This window comes from Salmo salar, chromosome ssa19, assembly GCF_905237065.1.
Source record: "Salmo salar chromosome ssa19, Ssal_v3.1, whole genome shotgun sequence".
Lineage (NCBI taxonomy): Eukaryota > Metazoa > Chordata > Actinopteri > Salmoniformes > Salmonidae > Salmo > Salmo salar.
Genome location: NC_059460.1, coordinates 14,830,130 through 14,847,387, shown reverse-complemented (window position 1 = coordinate 14,847,387; position 17,258 = coordinate 14,830,130). Strand labels below are relative to the sequence as shown.

Sequence of the window (17,258 nt, the reverse complement as noted above, 5' to 3'; positions counted from 1 at the left end):
CCAAGCGGTCTGTCATATGCCTTTTACTGAGGAGTGGCTTCTGTCTGGCCACTCTACCATAAAGGCCTGATTGGTGGAGTGCTGCAGAGATGGTTGTCCTTCTGGAAGGTTCTCCCATCTCCACAGAGGAACTCTGGAGCTCTGTCAGAGTGACCATCGGGTTCTTGGTCACCTCCCTGACCAAGGCTCTTCTCCCCCGATTGCTGAGTTTGGCTGGGCGGCGAACACTAGGAAGAGTCTTGGTGGTTCCAAACCTTTTCCATTTAAGAATGATGGAGGCCATTGTGTTCTTGGGTACCTTCAATGCTGCAAAACATTTTTGGTACCCTTCTCCAGATCTGTGCCTCGACACAATCCTGTCTCGGAGCTCTACAGACAATTCCTTTGACCTCATGGCTTGGTTTTTACTCTGACATGCACTGTAAACTGTGGGACCTTATATAGACAGGTGTGTGCCTTTCCAAATCATGTCCAATCAATTGAATTTACCACAGGTGGACTCCAATCCAGTTTCTAGAAACATCTCAATGATTATCAATGGAAACAGGATGCACCTTAGCTCAATTGTGAGTCTCATAGCAAAGGGTCTGAATACTTATGTAAATAAGGTATTTATGTTTTTTGTTTTTAATACATTTGCCAACATTTCTAAAAACCTGTTTTCACTTTGTCATTATGGGGTATTGTTCTGTAGATTGATGTGGAAAATTTAGAATAAGGCTGTAACTTAACAAAATGTGGAAAAAGTCAAGGGGTCTGAATACTTTCCGAGTGCACTGTAAATTATAGTTTGTACTAAAACGTACCTTCAAACATTGGAGTTTTAATTTTTCCTCCTCAATTTGTCTCCTTTTTTTGGCGATGTCATCCTGGACTCTTCTTTTCTCCTGTAAAGACATTCAAGCATGGCTTTGTCAATGGAGAGATTCCACCTGTTTTTGTCATTTCATAGACTTAAATTAATCTACAGCTAGTCATGGATATTCCAACCAATGGGAATGCCCCAGCTCCCCACTGTGTCCAATCAAGCAGGGAGATGCCTGTGACATCATAGCAAGTCAGATACAACCTGTCCACAGTGTCCATCTGCTCAATATAACAGTTTAGCAGTTTCTCTCTATAAATACCATTTGGGTTGGTTTCCAAGACACAGATTAAGCCTAGTCCTGCACTTAAACACTATTTCAATGGCTACCCTGTATGTCTACCCTGTATAGGCCTACCCTGTATGGTTGGATTGTTTGGTTGACCCAACTGCTGGGTACAGTCACTTCGTTGCGATCTATTCTTTAAAAAGAGCAGGGTTGGGTTGTTGATGCTGGGTTATTGGTGCTGGGTTATTGAGATCAGAAGACTGGAAAAGTAGTTTAGTAGGGGCATGGCTTTCAGATAGTTATGTTTAGCCACCCGTGAGAGGAAATGTCATTCCTGTTCATCTGTTCTGTTGTATAGTTTTCACATGTTAAGGGTGAACATTGACATTTATGTAGCTTCAATGAGGCTTACAGAAGTGTATTAGTTCACTAAAAGCCTATGCAAATCCCATTGTTGGGATGGATACCACCTTATCACAATAATATTAATATTCTAGAAGAATGTGCAAAATCCCCCCCAAAAACACATGTAATTTGCAGTATGTAAACTTAACATGACAAACAGGAATAGAATTTTCTCTCACGGGTGGCCAATAAGATCTATCTGAACTCCACCCCCCCCCCCCCCCAATAAGCCACGCCTCCTGAAAATAACCTAAGGATTACATTAAAAAAGACGCAGCTGCCATGTGAACCAAGCATGAAACAAAAAAATACCCAACTGATGCTTAAATTAACCAATGTTTACTTAATCCCAGAAACCCAACATATTGGGTTATTCAGGAATTCCAACTAGCTGGGTCAAAATAACCCACCGTGTGTTCTGTTCAATATTCATCCAACGCTGTGTTACTAAAGAACCCCAAATTGGGTTGTTTTTAACCCATCATTTTTTGGGTGTGTAGAACCACACAGTACTTCATACATTAGATCAGAAGATGTAATGCTTATTTTGTAATGGTTGTTAGCATTATCAAAGAGAAATAATGCCTGTCTGTCTTCGTTTTTGTAGAAAAGTTATAACTGCATAGACATATCTGTAATGTAAAGTGTGGTGGTCAGACATATTGTTGTCTATTAATAGTCCCATGTTTGATCCTTGTATTACTAAGCCCCAGGGAGAATGGATATCCCAGATGAAGTCTAGTCTACTGACAGATAGCTTTGTGGATGCACAGCTAGAGTGAAGCAAGCTTACTGAAATCAGTGAAGCGTGAAGACAGCCAGACAGGAAAATCAGACTAGGAAAGAGATCAGGTCTATAGATCTCTTAGACTACAGACTGAACTGAAGTGATGAGCTTACTCTCACTTCCTGACACTAAGTGTTTGACCTTCATTTCTAAAACAAGATATCCTGATGATTTCCTAGCTCTCTTTCACAGCTACTAGATACTGTTGCCATCCATTCTCATTTGCAGAATCATCACAACACAAATAGCTTCATAAATGCCTCTGACCTATTCAAATGTGTAGCTTTCAGAAACACCACTCTTTCTTTCACATTAATAGAATCATTTGGGTACTGCGACAGCAAAAAATTACCAAATGTCTGTTGTCTCTGTGTAATGGAACAATAAAGATGTATTGTTTTGTAGCTTTACCGTTATGGCCTGGAGCCGCTCCTTCAACAGGTCGGCCTCCTCCATACTGACCCTGAAACACAGAGAGGAGCGAGAGCGTTACCCGGAAGTGTGTAGGAGAGGGTGAGAGAAAGAGAATTTGTGAGAGCGCATGTGTGTGCATGTGTCTGTGTGTATGTATGGTTGAGAGAGATAGAGAGAGAGGGGGGGGGGCATAGACAGAGAGAAAGATAGAGTTAGTATGCCTGGCCTGGCAGGGTCTGTGACAGAGACAGGAGGCAGTGATGTGATGGTGACAGCAGGCTGGAGAGAACAGAACAGAGTTGGCCTGGAAGCATGTGACAGGAGTGTATCTGCTTGGGCCTGGGTCTGGGGAGGAAGGGAGGGAGTATGTGTGAGGCAGCCTGTGAAGGAGGGTGTGTGTCACCAGGAAGGGTTCGAGGGCTAAGCCCAAACCAAGGCCAACTGGGATAACAGGCATGTCTCTGTGACACGTCACATGGCAGAGTTATCCAGGCGAGGGGTTGGTTTAAAAAGGGATGGGGCAAACAGTTAGGCAGACACACTTGCCTCTCTGGCCTGTGTATGGAATCTGACATAGCGTTACTAGATTTTTTTACATGCACCGTGATGTGATCACAGTAAATAACTGCAGATAAAGAGGACATGGCACCCACCATGCAAACAGAGAGAGGAACTGACAGGTTCTATGACCTAGGAGGATTTTGACTTGACCCCAAGGCTGATGTGCTGTTATGTAGTAAACTAAAGGGGGAAAATATAGCTTTTGTCCATGGGACACTTCAATCTGAATTGAAGTTGGATTGATGATATTAACTTGTAAAGTAAGTATGTTGTGCCGAGACGTGACATCATTGTATGATCAACTATAGCAAGATCCCAGAGTTTTTCTTCACCATGTCACCTGACCAGGAAAAACTTTAGTCATATTTGGTAACCGTTTTATAAAAGCAATAAGGCACCTCTGGGTTTAGTCTTAAGGACTAGGCTTAATCTGTGTCTGGGAAACCAGCCCATAGAGTATTTAAAGAGATAAACTGCTAAAGTGTCATACTGAGCAGCTGTTTCCAGGCACATCTCTTTGCGTCATGTACTACAGCCCCTCCTACCTTATTGCTAAAGTATCCCCCTCAAGATAAAGTGAGCTGTGAGCTCTACCTGCATGCTGTCTATCATGAGTCAGCTCAGCTCTGGGTTTATCACATGTGATTTCATGTTGATGTGTTACTAATTGTGTGGAGTCAGCTCACTCTGTCCCTCTTCAAATCAACACATCAGGAGGCAGGATATATCTTTCCTCAAGCAGGTCAGGGCAGGACTCCAAGGTTAGGGGGCATTCAAATAACATCCCTGAGCTATGGACCCAGCCAGGATCAGATAGCATGGCTGCCTGACAACAGGCCCCATGGAAAGGCGGGCAGCAGCCTCCAATGACATTGAGTTCCAAACAAACAATGACAGAATAATAAAATATACTAGAAATACATTCATTGACATCCCCCAAAGGGAAGGGATTTTAAAAACAATCATTCAGTGTCCTTGAAGAGATTTAAATAGAATCAACACTGAGTGACTTTCTCACAGGCCAAACATAGCTACTTTATTTCCAGCCATTACTACTGTATAAGAAAAGGAGAACACATACAGTTATTGTTGTATTATACCTACTATTGCATCGTTTGGTAACAATAGACAATGTTCAATATGACTATCATAATAACTGTGCAGAAATTAGAGCTGAACTGGACTGGTTTAGTCTCATGTAAACCGAGGAACTGCAAATAGTGTCCCAGTATTCAAAAGGCACATTAGTAGCAAGCTCCCTCTGAAACCACAGAAACTTAAGATAGGAATGACGGGTGCTGAGAGTCGTGATGAAACCGGAAAAATATGATGTGTGATTTATAAGGTGTGTGGAGGCCTTGGCTTAATTTCTCTCTTCGTCTGAAGACAGATGACTAGATGGCCAAGTATCTGGCCAGATATTCTCACAGGCCGAAGGACAGATTTCCTCTCCCACATGTCTATGGCAGGGCTCCCTTCATTTAAAACCATTCCTACATCTATCTATCTATCTATCTATCTATCTATCTATCTATCTATCTATCTATCTATCTATCTATCTATCTATCTATCTATCTATCTATCTATCTATCTATCTATCTATCTATCTATCTATCTATCTATCTATCTATCTATCTATCTATCTATCTATCTATCTATCTATCTATCTATCTATCTATCTATCTATCTATCTATCTATCTATCTATCTATCTATCTATCTATCTATCTATCTATCTATCTACAGCGCATTCTGTAATTATTTTGTTACGTTACAGCCTTATTCTAAATGGAGAAAAAAAATCCTCATCAGCCTACACACAATACCCCATACTGATAAAACCACATTTTTTAATATTTAAAAAATAATAATTTTGGCTAATTTATAGAAAGTAAAAACTAAAATATCACATTTACTGTTACGGCCGTCGTTGGGAGCAAGGGGACCAAAGCGCAGCGTGGTAAGTGTTCATTATGAAATGTATTTTAACTCAGAACACTAAAGCCAAAATAACAAATAAACGGCCAACAGTTCTGTCAGGTAACAGATAACAAAACAGAAAATAGCTACCCACAAAACACAGGTGGGAAAAGGCTGCCTAAGTATAATTCCTAATCAGAGACAACGATAGACAGCTGCCTCTGATTAGGAACCATACTCGGCCCAACACAAAGAAATACAAAACATAGAATGCCCACCCCACACCCTGACCTAACAAAATAGAGAAATAAACCATCTCTCTCAGGTCAGGGCGTGACATTTACATAAGTATTCAGACCCTTTACTAAGTACTTGGCTGAAGCACCTTCGGCAGCGATTACAGCCTCGAGTCTTCTTGAGTATGATGCTACAAGCTTGGCACACCTGTATTTGGGGAGTTTCTCCCATTCTTCTCTGCAGATCCTCTTATGCTTTGTCAGGTTGGATGGGGAGCATTGCTGCACAGCTATTTTCAGGTCTCTCCAGAGATGTTCGATCGGGTTCAAGTCTGGGCTCTGGCTGGGCCACTCAAGGACATTCAGAGACTTGTCCCAAAGCCACTCCTGCGTTGTCTTTGCTGTGTGCATAGGGTCTTTGTCCTGTTGGACGGTGAACCTTCGCCCCAGTCAGAGGTCCTGAGTGCTCTGGAGTAGGTTTTCATCAAGGATTTCTCGGTACTTTGCTCCGTTCATCTTTGCTTCGATCCTGACTAGTCTCCCAGTCCCTGCCACTGAAAAATATCCCCACAGCATGATGCTGCCACCACCATGCTTCACTGTAGGGATGATGCCAGGTTTTCTTCAGATGTGACGCTTGTCAATCAGAACAAAGTGTTCAATCTTGGTTTCATCAGACCAGAGAATCTTGTTTCTCATGGTCTGAGAGTCTTTAGGTGCCTTTTGGCTGTAATGTTCCTGTAACTGAGGAGTGGCTTCCGTCTGGCCACTATACCATAAATGCCTGATTGGTGGAGTGCTGCAGAGATAGTTGTCCTTCTGGAAGGTTCTCCCATCTCCACAGAGGAACTCTGGAGCTCTGTCAGAGTGACCATCGGGTTCTTGGTCACCTCTCTGAACAAGGCCCTTCTCCCCTGATTGCTCAGTTTGGCCGGGCAGCCAGCTCTAGGAAGTCTTGGTGGTTCCAAACTTCTTCCATTTCAGGATGATGGAGGCCACTGTGTCCTTGGAGACCTTTAATGCTGCAGAAATGTTTTGGTACCCTTCTTCAGATCTGTTCCTTGACACAATCCTGTCTCGGAGCTCTATGGACAACCCCATGGCTTGGCTTTTTCTCTAACATGCACTGCCATCTCAAGCATTATCAATTTAAACAGGATGCACCTGAGCTCAATTTTGAGTCTCATAGCAAAGGGTCTCATTACTTATGTAAAGAAGGTATTTCTGTTTTTTATTTTTAATACATTTGCCAAAATTGAGAAAAACCTGTTTTCACTTTGTCATTATGGGGTATTGTGTGTAGATTGCCGAGGGATCATTTTTATTTTTTTATTTTAGAATAAGGCTGTAATTTAACAATATGTGGAAAAGGTCAAGGGGTCTGAATACTTTCCGAAGGCTATCTATCTATCTATCTGTCTGTCTGTCTGTCTGTCTGTCTATCTGTCTATCTATCTATCTATCTATCTATCTATCTATCTATCTGTCTGTCTGTCTGTCTGTCTGTCTGTCTGTCTGTCTGTCTGTCTGTCTGTCTGTCTGTCTGTCTGTCTGTCTGTCTGTCTGTCTGTCTGTCTGTCTGTCTGTCTGTCTGTCTGTCTGTCTGTCTGTCTGTCTGTCTGTCTCCAGCTTTCCTAAAGCGTCTGATTGTGTAATGTCTGCTTCCAATTCACACCCTCAAACACATAGATTCCCTGAACGCAGCTCACGCTCCAGATCCCAATCACCTGTTCACACACCTGTATGTCATTATCACACACTATTTAGATCAGTTCTTTGCACCCCATCACTGTGATATATTGTTTGTTTTGTGACACATGTCTTTCAGAGGGCTGGGTTTCCTGTGAATGATCTACCTAATGCCTGATCTCCCGGACCACGTTACTAGCCTTTTCCCTGCCGGTACTGTTGCCCTTTTGGACCCCCTGTGTATGACCTTCTGCCTGCCCCTGGACCCAGCTACATGCCTCCTCCTGTGGTCCTTTACAATAAACACCTGCTGCGCCCTGTGCTTGAAACCAGCTCTCTGTCTCCCCTTGTGTTCATTACAGAATACCTCACCAGCGGAGCTGCAGCTACATCTGGCCTGACAGGAGGAACGAATCGATGAACTCTGCAACCTCCTTCGCCAGTCCATTCCTGTTTCACCCATATCAGGTGCCACAGCCTCCTCTCGTTCGTCTCCCCCCATATCCATGCTTAATAAATACAACAGCTCCCCAGGGAAATGTCAAGGATTTCCAATGCAGAAAAACCTGTACATAGACTGTCACCCTGCTGACTTCACCTCTGACAAAGACATGGTGGACTTCGTCATCTCCCTCCTCACAGGCAAAGCTCTGGATTGGGTCACAGCCCTGTGGGCCGCTCAAAGTTCTGATCTGTCCTCTGAATCATTTTTCCATGCCCCCTTCAAGGAGGTGTTCGACCATTCAGTTTCAGGTCGTCACACCGGAGACCTGTTACGTGTGCTGCGACAGGGCCATCGCTCCACCACTGAGTATGCCCTTGAGTTCCGTACCATGGCTGCCCGCAGTGGATATAGTGAACCAGCTCTCCTTACAGTCTACCGGAGTGGTCTTAATCGGGAGTTATAGACTGAACTGGCCTGCAGATGAGATTTAACGGATCTAAACCAATACATCCGGATGTCCATATCCATTGGCAACCTACTGGTGGACCGCAGACCTATACAGTTGCCCATGGCCTGCGAGTCCTCCACGCCCTTCTCTCGTCCACCACGGTCCAACAGCCCCAACCAATGCAACTCGGCCGCACCCCTCTCATACCTGCCGAGAGACACCGGAGGTTACGTGAACCTGTGCCTCTATTATGGAGAGAGTAACCATCTACTCAGTAGCTGTCTGATTCCCCCCCCCCACGAAGGGGTGACCACAACCCCTCCACTTCCTCCCAGGTAAGCACCTCTACGTTTTTGAACATTACCTAAAGGCAGTTTGGGATCCCGGCTCTTCTTTCTGCTAATGGGGTCACTCAGTTTGTGGAGGGACTAGTGGACTTGGGGGCTGCAGGATATTTAATTGACAAACAATTGGCACAACAGTTAAGGGTCAAGCTAATCCCTGTTAATCCTCCCTTTAGGATTCATTCGCTGGACGGACAACCTCTCGGAACTGGTCTTGTGACTGGCGTGACCGAAAGTATCACCCTTCAGATTGGCCTCCTTCACTCTGTGGTCATTCAGTTAATAGTGTTGTCTTCACCTAAAGAACCCCTTATCCTTGGTCACCCCTGGCTAAGCCTTCACGACCCTGCTATCTCCTGGTGGCAAGGCGAACTCCTGTCATGTTTTCCCGCTTGTTTTAAGAACTGCTTCAGTCTACCCTGTCGAGCCACCTCTATAGAAGGATCGGGGTCTGCCATTCCAACCCACATCCCACCTGTATATGCCCAGTTCCTGAGTGTCTTTAGCAAGAAAAAGGCGTTTCTTCTGCCCCCTCATCACCCGGAGGACTGCGCGATCGACCTCCTTCCTGGGGAATTGCCCCCTAAGGGTCGGACCTACCCCTTGTCCATTCCAGAGAATGAGGCTATGGACACCTATATAGGAGAGGCTCTCACTATGGGATTCATCCGTCCATCCACGTCTCCGGCTGCATCCAGTTTCTTTTTTTGTAAAAAAAAAGCAAGGTAGTCTCTGTCCCTGCTTAGATTACCAACCCCTCAATGACCTTACCATCAAGAATTGCTTCCCTCTTCCTCTGATTCCGGCTGCACTAGACCAAGTTGGACAGGCTACCATCTACTCCAAACTGGACCTACGTAGTGCTTACAACCTGGTCCGTATCCGAAGTGGGGATGAGTGGAAGATGGCGTTCATCACCGCTAGGGGTCACTACGAATACCTGGTTATGCCCTACGGTTTCACCAATGCTCCCGCAGTCTTCCAGTCTTCATGAATGAAGTTTTCCAGGACATGATCAACCAGTTCTTCATCGTGTACATTGATATCTTGATCTACTCTCACTCCCTTGCAGAAGACATGTGCATGTGCAACAGGTCCTCCAATGGCTACAGGACCAGCATCTTTATGTCAAGGCTGAGAAGAGTGCCTTTCACGTTACTACGGTAACCTTCCTAGGGTTTGTGCTGACACCAGGAGAGGTCAACATGGATGAAGGCAAAGTCACGGCCGTGATTAACTGGCCCAAACCTACCACCGTAAAGGAACTACAACACTTCCTAGGATTCTCCAGCTACTACCGCCGGTTCATCCAAAACTGCAGCAGCACAACCGCTCTTCTCTCAGCTCTCACCAGTCAAAAAACCCATACCCTCCAATGGACTGACACCGCATTTGAGACCTTGAAACGCCTCTTCACCTCTGCACCCACCCTTAGGCAGCCAAATCCTACCCTTCCTTTTGTTCTGGAGGTGAATGCATCCAAAGTTGGTGTGGGAGCGGTTCTCTCTCAACGGGTTGGGACACCTCCCAAATTACACCCATTTGGCTTCTTTTCCAAGAAACTGTCAACCGATGAGAGGAACTATGAGGTCGGAAACCGAGAGCTCCTCGCCATTAAGCTGGCTATTGAAGAGTGGCGCCACTGGTTAGAGGGAGCTCATCACCCATTCCTTGTCCTTACCGACCACTGCAATTTGGAGTGCTTAAGAAGTGCTAAGAGCTCAAACCCAGACAGGCTCTCTGGGCACTCTTCACCCGATTCAACTTCACCAGCACCTACCTGCCCGGCAAGAAAAATGTGAAGGCTAATTCCTTATCCCATTTATTTGACGCCCCTTCCTCTAACCCAGCTCCCGAGCCCATCCTGCTTGTGTCGTGGGACCCATACAGTGGGAAATCCAAGCAGCTGTCCAAGAGGCCCTACGCCATGACCCAGCACCTCCCGACACCCCTGCAGGCAAGACCTGCATCCGTCAGACCCCAACTAATGCAGTGGTGCCATACCTCGCTGAATTCTGGCCATCCCGGAATCACCCGAACCACGGAGCTACTGACACACAAGTTCTGGTGGTCATCCCTAACAGCCGACATCTGAGATTTACGTTCTTTCCTGTCCCGTCTGTAATTGGGCAAAGAGCCCTCACCAACTACCTACCGGTGAGCTCGAGCCTTTACCTACACCACACCGATCATGGTCCCACATCGCCATGGATTTCCTCACAGATCTGCCAGACTCTTTGGGCTTCATGACTATTTTAGTTGTAATGGAAGATGTGCCGACTCATCCCCCTTCCGCATCTACCTAATGCCATGGAAATGGCTGAGTCCATGTTCCAACAGGTGTTTCGTCTGTAAGGGATCCCGGAAGACATCGCTTCGGATCAGGGACCCCAGTTCATCTCCAGTGTGTGGTGAGCCTTCTGCGACCAACTGGGGGTCTCCATCAGCCTATCCTCGGGATACCATCCCCAAACCAACGGGCAGACGGAAAGCCTGAATCAGGAAATAGAGAAGTACCTTCGCCAACACTGCACCCACCAACCACACGAGCGGAGTCACTATCTAGCCTGGGCTGAATACGCACAGAACTTGCTGGTGCATTCCTCACTCCATCTCACTCCTTTTCAGTGTCCTCGGATACCAACCCCCCGTGTTCCCATGGGAGACAGAGCCCAGAACTGTGCCTGCCATGGATGAGTGGTTTCGATGGAGCGAGCAGGTTTGGGAGACCGCAAATCGGCACCTCCATCACGCTTCCCTCTCCCAGAAACGGTTCACTGACCGGTGTCGCCAACCTACTCCACTCTTCCGCCCTGGGCAACGGGTGTGGCTCTCTACCCGGGACATCCGACTTTGTGACCCCTGCAAAAAGTTCAGTCCCTGGTTCATTGGTCCCTTCAAAATAACACACCACATCAATCCTGTCACCTACTGTCTCCAGTTGCCCCACCATTACCGGATCTCCTCATCCTTCCATGTGTCCCTTGTGAGGTACAGCCCTCTCCATCCTCCTGTGGCGCACCCTCTCCATTTGACGTCGGCGGTGCATCGGCTTATTCCGTCCGAGCCCTCCTTGACCAGATTGGGAGAGGTACGGACCCGAAGAACGGTCCTGGGTCCCCGTCCAGGACATCCTCGACCCAGCCATGATCCTGGCTTTCCAAAGTAACTGTCCTGACCGCCCAGCTCCATGCCCCCGGGGGAGGCTCCCTGCTCAGCTTCCTAGGCTGTTAAGAACCGCCCGTGGAGGAGGGGTACTGTAACGTCTGCTTCCAACTCACACCCTCAAACACCTAGATCCCCTGAACGCAGCTCACTCTCCAGATCCCAATTACCTGAATTCTAATCACCTGTTCACACACCTGTATGTCATTATCACACACTATTTAGTTCACTTCTTTGCACCCCATCACTGAGGTATTGTTTGTTTTGTGACACACGTCTTTCAGAGTGTCGGGTTTTCCTGTGAATGATCTACCTAATGCCTGATCTCGCGGACTACTTTACTAGCCTTTTCCCTGCCGGTACTGTTGCCCTTTTGGACTCCCTGTGTATGACCTTCTGCCTGCCCCTGGACCCAGCTACCTGCCTCCTCCTGTGGTCCTTTACCAATAAACACCTGCTGCGCCCTGCGCTTGAAACCAGCTCTCTGTCTCACATTGTGTTCATTACAGACTGCTTTTAAAGCTGACCCTTTTTTCTCTAGGAGTTGAATTCTTTTAGACACTATGTTGAAGCATTTTTTAAATGTCAGCATCTACAATTATAGGGAATTTTATCTACATATGCCAGATATGAATTGAAATCCCCAAAATATGAGGGAAAGTGAGAAGTCTCATGTCAAATGACCAAGGAAGTTTATTTGTGTGGCAGCGAAGTTCACATTTCAGTTAGCACCTGGATTACTCAAATGTCACCGTGTCCACCTTTAACTGGGCCTTGTCACTATGTCTATGAAATATAATACACCATGATACCACACGGCTGCAGACTTCATATGCATTCCATACACACATGAACAATGCAGCACGTACTGCCCAGTGTGCTTACATGTTTGTGCGAGTGTGTGTGTGAGAGTGGTTGTCCGCGCACATGAAAGTGTGTGTATTCTCAACGTAATTATTGCCATGCTCCACACTAATTGCAGCAACATCAGACACAGACATTCTGACGCCGACCCCTCTGTAGCCTAATAACCTCCAACATATATCAGGAACAGTTTCTTCTCTATAGCAGGTATTTAATCCGTGCTTGGAGGTCTGGAGTATTGCTGTTCTGCCTGATCATTAATTGCACCCACCTGGTGTCCCAGGTCTATTTGCCTGTTCTATAGCATACAACTCATATCTGGACCAGTGTTCGATTGACGCCATCACGACTTGTTTTCCCTGACCACATGACCGGACCAGGATCAACTCTGGGCCCCAGTATCCAGTGACAGTGTAGTTCTTTCAGCTAACCTGCAGCCCTAGCCTGGGTAGGATATTAGATTGGTAATTAGGTTACCATTAGACTAACAGATCGGTAACAGCCTAACTAGCTTTCAGATCGATGCCCTGAAAACCAGTCCAGACTAAACATATCCCACAGTGTAAGTGAGTATTAGGCGTTGACACATATAGGTATTAGGCCATTGAATTCTTCCTAACCATGTGATCTGTCAGAGATGTGCTCTATAGAAAGCTATATCTGTATGTGACGATGCTACTCAGGCCTGTAATGGGAGCAGTTGAAATGCAAGCCTATAGAATTAACTAGAATCACAATTATGTTGAATAATTCTATTGAATTATAGGATCTTTATGTAAAACCTGCCATACACAATGTCTATGGATCTTATTTATATAACCAGCAAATTAGACACACTGGGAAATGGAGAGAAGGCAGGAGTGGGTGGCGATATGGGACTGAAGAGGAGTGCAGTGTTAGTCACAGATGTAACCTCACATACACTGCACTGTACATACAGTATGCTGAAATAGAGACATGTCTCCACCATACACACACACAACCTGGAGATGGACATCCTTCAGCAAATACACACACTGGCCTATATTGCATCCCTCCATCTCCCACATACACACTCATCCAACCCACTTACACACACACGTTCACATGCACGTTACCAATTGGGGAGACACACACACACAAACACACACATGCTTCATTATTGTCCTCGTAACCTGAAGCCACAGCTTACAGGAGCTAAGACAAGACAGCTATCGTGGACAGAGAGGGAGGCTACAGAAGGTCGAGGCGGTTAGCGTTGCCCCACCTGTTGGCACTATAGCGTGCTCCTCTCTACCCTGATCCAGCCAGGCTCAAAATAGAGACCTCTCTCACAGCTGTACTGTTACCAGCAAGTCACAGTGTGTGTGAGTGTGTGTATGTCAGCATATGTATGTTGCGGCTTGTTTGAGGTGAAGGTTTCCAGCAGGTGACGTAGCTGCTAAGAGCACATAGGATCTAGACAAACCACCAGCGACAAGTCAATCATGTACACACTGATCTTTAACCCCTAACCCCTTGGTCACTACTCAGCCAATCAGATACTGCAACCACAGGGAGGGAGACATCTGATGTAATACAGTTGGCTAATATACAGTAATATTGGCAATGTGGTACCACTCAATTTCCAAATATTGTTATAAATCATATCACAATGGTTCATTGTCTGTACAATAGCTATGCAGTATATGATCACATTGAAAACCTGTAACCAAAGCACACAGCTAGTCAAATGTTAAACAATAAATTCCTTTATTAAATTAGAGTTTTAACCCATTTGTGAGCATACTGTTTGTCCAGTGTAGCATGGGCTCATTCGAATATGTCAAGTTATCTGCTGCTATAATAATCTAAAATCATAGTTAAATGCCTCTATAATGATGTATAACGTTAGTTACATACTGACATTCTCTAATGAGATGGGTCTGCATGGTGAGAGGCCAGTTGACTTATAGAGGTCCTATAATTCACTAGATTGATGGCATAGACCTGCAAAGCTCGAAAATGTGCAGATCATATCAGCCATGTTGGTCAATAATACATTCAATTGGAATAAATGTTAGGAGAGACGTAGGTGTGTTCTATTTAATTATGTGTTCTAGCCACAATAACCTGATCCCCAGCTATCTCAGACTGGCCACCGTCACAGTCCAGAGAGACACACCTTGTAATCTCTCATCCCTAATCTGATCACTGGATTAAGGGTTAGGGTTCCCAATCGAGCTCCTCTAGCATCTGCCTCTAGCATGGAAACTGGACATACAGTAGATATATTTACATGATCCACTGGCGATACACTGACCCATATGCAGTAGTGTACTGTACACTCTTACAAAAAAGGTGTTATCTAGAATCTCAAAGGATTCTTCGGTTGTCACCATAGGATAACCCTTTGAGGAACCGTTTTTGGTTCCAGGTAGAACCCCTTTGGGTTCCATGTGGAACCCTTTCCATAGATGGTTTTACATGGAACCCAAAATGGTTCTACCTGGAACCAAAAAAGATTATCCTATAGGGTCAGCTGAAGAACCCTTTTGGAACCATTTTTTCTAAGAATGTACTGTACTTAAAGGTGCAATATGCAGAAATCGCTCAGCCATTTTCTGCTTGCTAAAATTAGAATAGTTTCAGTTGATGTGACCAAATCAGCAGTCATTGTGTAGAGAATCACTGTGCCATCTAAACTGCTGTGAAATATATTTTCCATAACCAAAAATATTGTATTTTCAGCTGATTGAAGCTAATGTGCCAAACCGAAAGTAAAAGACGCAAAAACTGAATTTAAAAATGGGGAGCATAAAAATAGCACACATAGAACAGATCTACCGCTTCTTAGACTTGCGTTCAATGAGAATGACATATCTATAACTCACATTTCTATGTGAATTTGGTCGGGTTGCCCAAAAAGTAACATATTGCAGCTTCAACATGTCGTGTTAACTAGAATGAAGAACACTGTTTGTGGTTAGATACATTTACATTTACCACTGGCTGTAGACTGTCCCTTATACTACAGTACACCCTTTACCATCTCAACTAGCATGAACACCAGCACTCTTTTTTTTTAAAACATGTTTTTTACCTTTAATTAACTAGGCAAGCCAGTTAAGAACAAATTCTTATTTATAATGACGGCTTCATAGCTCTTTGGGCTATGAGAACAGTACCAAAATCCATGTAATACCGTTTCTATAAAGTCATTTTCTTCACTCAACTACAGAATCTCTCTAAGGTGATGAGATTCAGTATGTGGGTGTACAGAGTAAGGAGGTGATTTGTGTGTTTGTTTGCGCACATTTGCGTGTGTGTGGGTGTTAATGTTTTCTTAGTGTATTTGTGTCTGTGTACTTGTCATGGACAATATCCACAATGCATTATCTAAAACGTAAAGACATTCCCATCCAGTAGTAAATGGATGGAGAAACTACTAAACTACTAAGTGGAGAGGAACTATGTTAGTTACTTCTGGTCCAGTTAGTTAGATGGTGACTCTTCGGGCTTTCAGATTGTGTCTAGAAAGGAAAGTGTTTTTGCTTAATGCCCAGACCCCTTAAATTAGACTGACAGACGATTGAGAGACCCCCCATTGGGAGAATCGGACGGCGGAGCACAAATGTCCAGGATTACACAGATTAAAAGATTACTCAATCAAGAGACCCCTTGGCATGATCTTTTTATACCAGGAACAACAACAGTGCAGTTAGCTAGCCACCTCACGAACCAGAGAAACAGTTCGGCTGTGTTGTCTTTATATTTGAACCAAACTGAAGAACAGAATCAGGATACTACCAGTTGCAGTCCTATGATGCTAACAGTATGAGCCATCCCAAAAGTCCACTTACAGAAAACATGCTTCTAGTACCTCTACTAGAAACAAGCAAAAAGCCAGATCCAGAAATGAACAGCCCAATAAGCACAGAAAAACCAACACAGAAAAGGTAGAGACTCACCGGTTGTGTTTGGCTGAGAAGAGAGTTGTGTGATGTGTGGTGTGTCAGAAGCAGAAGGAGCTCACTCTCAGCACAGCGTGGTGGAATCCTGCATCACTGTGTCTGTGAGAAGATTGCAGGTAGGCTGGGGGTTGAGATAGGGTTAGCTCTGACTAGTGGAATGCCGCTGCTCGCGCTCGCTCTCTCTCTCTCTCTCTCTCTCTCTCTCTCTCTCTCTCTCTCTCTCTCTCTCTCTCTCATTCTTCTCTCTCTCTCTCTCACTCACTCACTCATTCTTCTCTCTCTCTCTCTCTCTCTCTCTCTCTCTCTCTCTCTCTCTCTCTCAGCCCCCTCAGCTGCATATGAGCATGTCACAGTGGAGCTGCTCAACCATGTGCCTGCCAGCATACCAATGCCAAAACAATGGCTCAATTCCCACACACACACACACACACACACACAGACAGACAGACAGACAGACAGACAGACAGACAGACAGACAGACAGACAGACAGACAGACAGACAGACAGACAGACAGACAGACAGACAGACAGACAGACAGACAGACAGACAGACAGACAGACAGACAGACAGACAGACAGACAGACTGTATACAATCTCAAAAACACTACTGCAACACAATGATAAATGGTACATGTTAAACCTCTTCACTCAGTCAGTGTGAGTCTGTCCCTCACCCCTCTGTCCCTATGTTAGTGTGATCAGCTGTTCCTGCCCCTGATGGACATCCACAGACATCAGTGCTGACACACAATTAGTAAATTACTCCACTCCAAAATGAGCTTCAAAAGACTCTGCTCTGCTGTGTTAGGAGTCCTGTCTGAGTGTGGCCACTGACCAGAATACCATTAGTGTAGCAGGGGACCAATACAACACAGTGTTCCATCAGTAACACTCCTACAATGACATAAATACCAGACTCATGTTAGTGTAACAGAACATACAAACTGTAATAAA

General features: G+C 45.1%; 1 protein-coding gene across 3 annotated transcripts in view; it reads right to left on the bottom strand.

Moving 5' to 3' along the window:
* Positions 1 to 16,545, bottom strand: part of palmdb (palmdelphin b) — a 43,100-nt gene extending 26,555 nt beyond the window's left edge. For 2 of the 3 annotated variants that reach the window (XM_014157396.2, XM_014157397.2), the window contains exons 1-3: positions 16,301 to 16,518; positions 2,698 to 2,749; positions 807 to 887 (exon numbers count right to left, since the gene is read on the bottom strand). In XM_014157396.2, coding sequence (XP_014012871.1) covers positions 807 to 887; positions 2,698 to 2,742 — 126 coding nt within the window. In that variant the 5' untranslated portion in view covers positions 2,743 to 2,749; positions 16,301 to 16,518. Of the gene's footprint in view, positions 1 to 806; positions 888 to 2,697; positions 2,750 to 16,300 lie in introns of all 3 variants that reach the window. The other variant, XM_014157393.2, reaches the window with a different exon arrangement.
* Between the last annotated feature and the right edge of the window lie 713 nt (positions 16,546 to 17,258).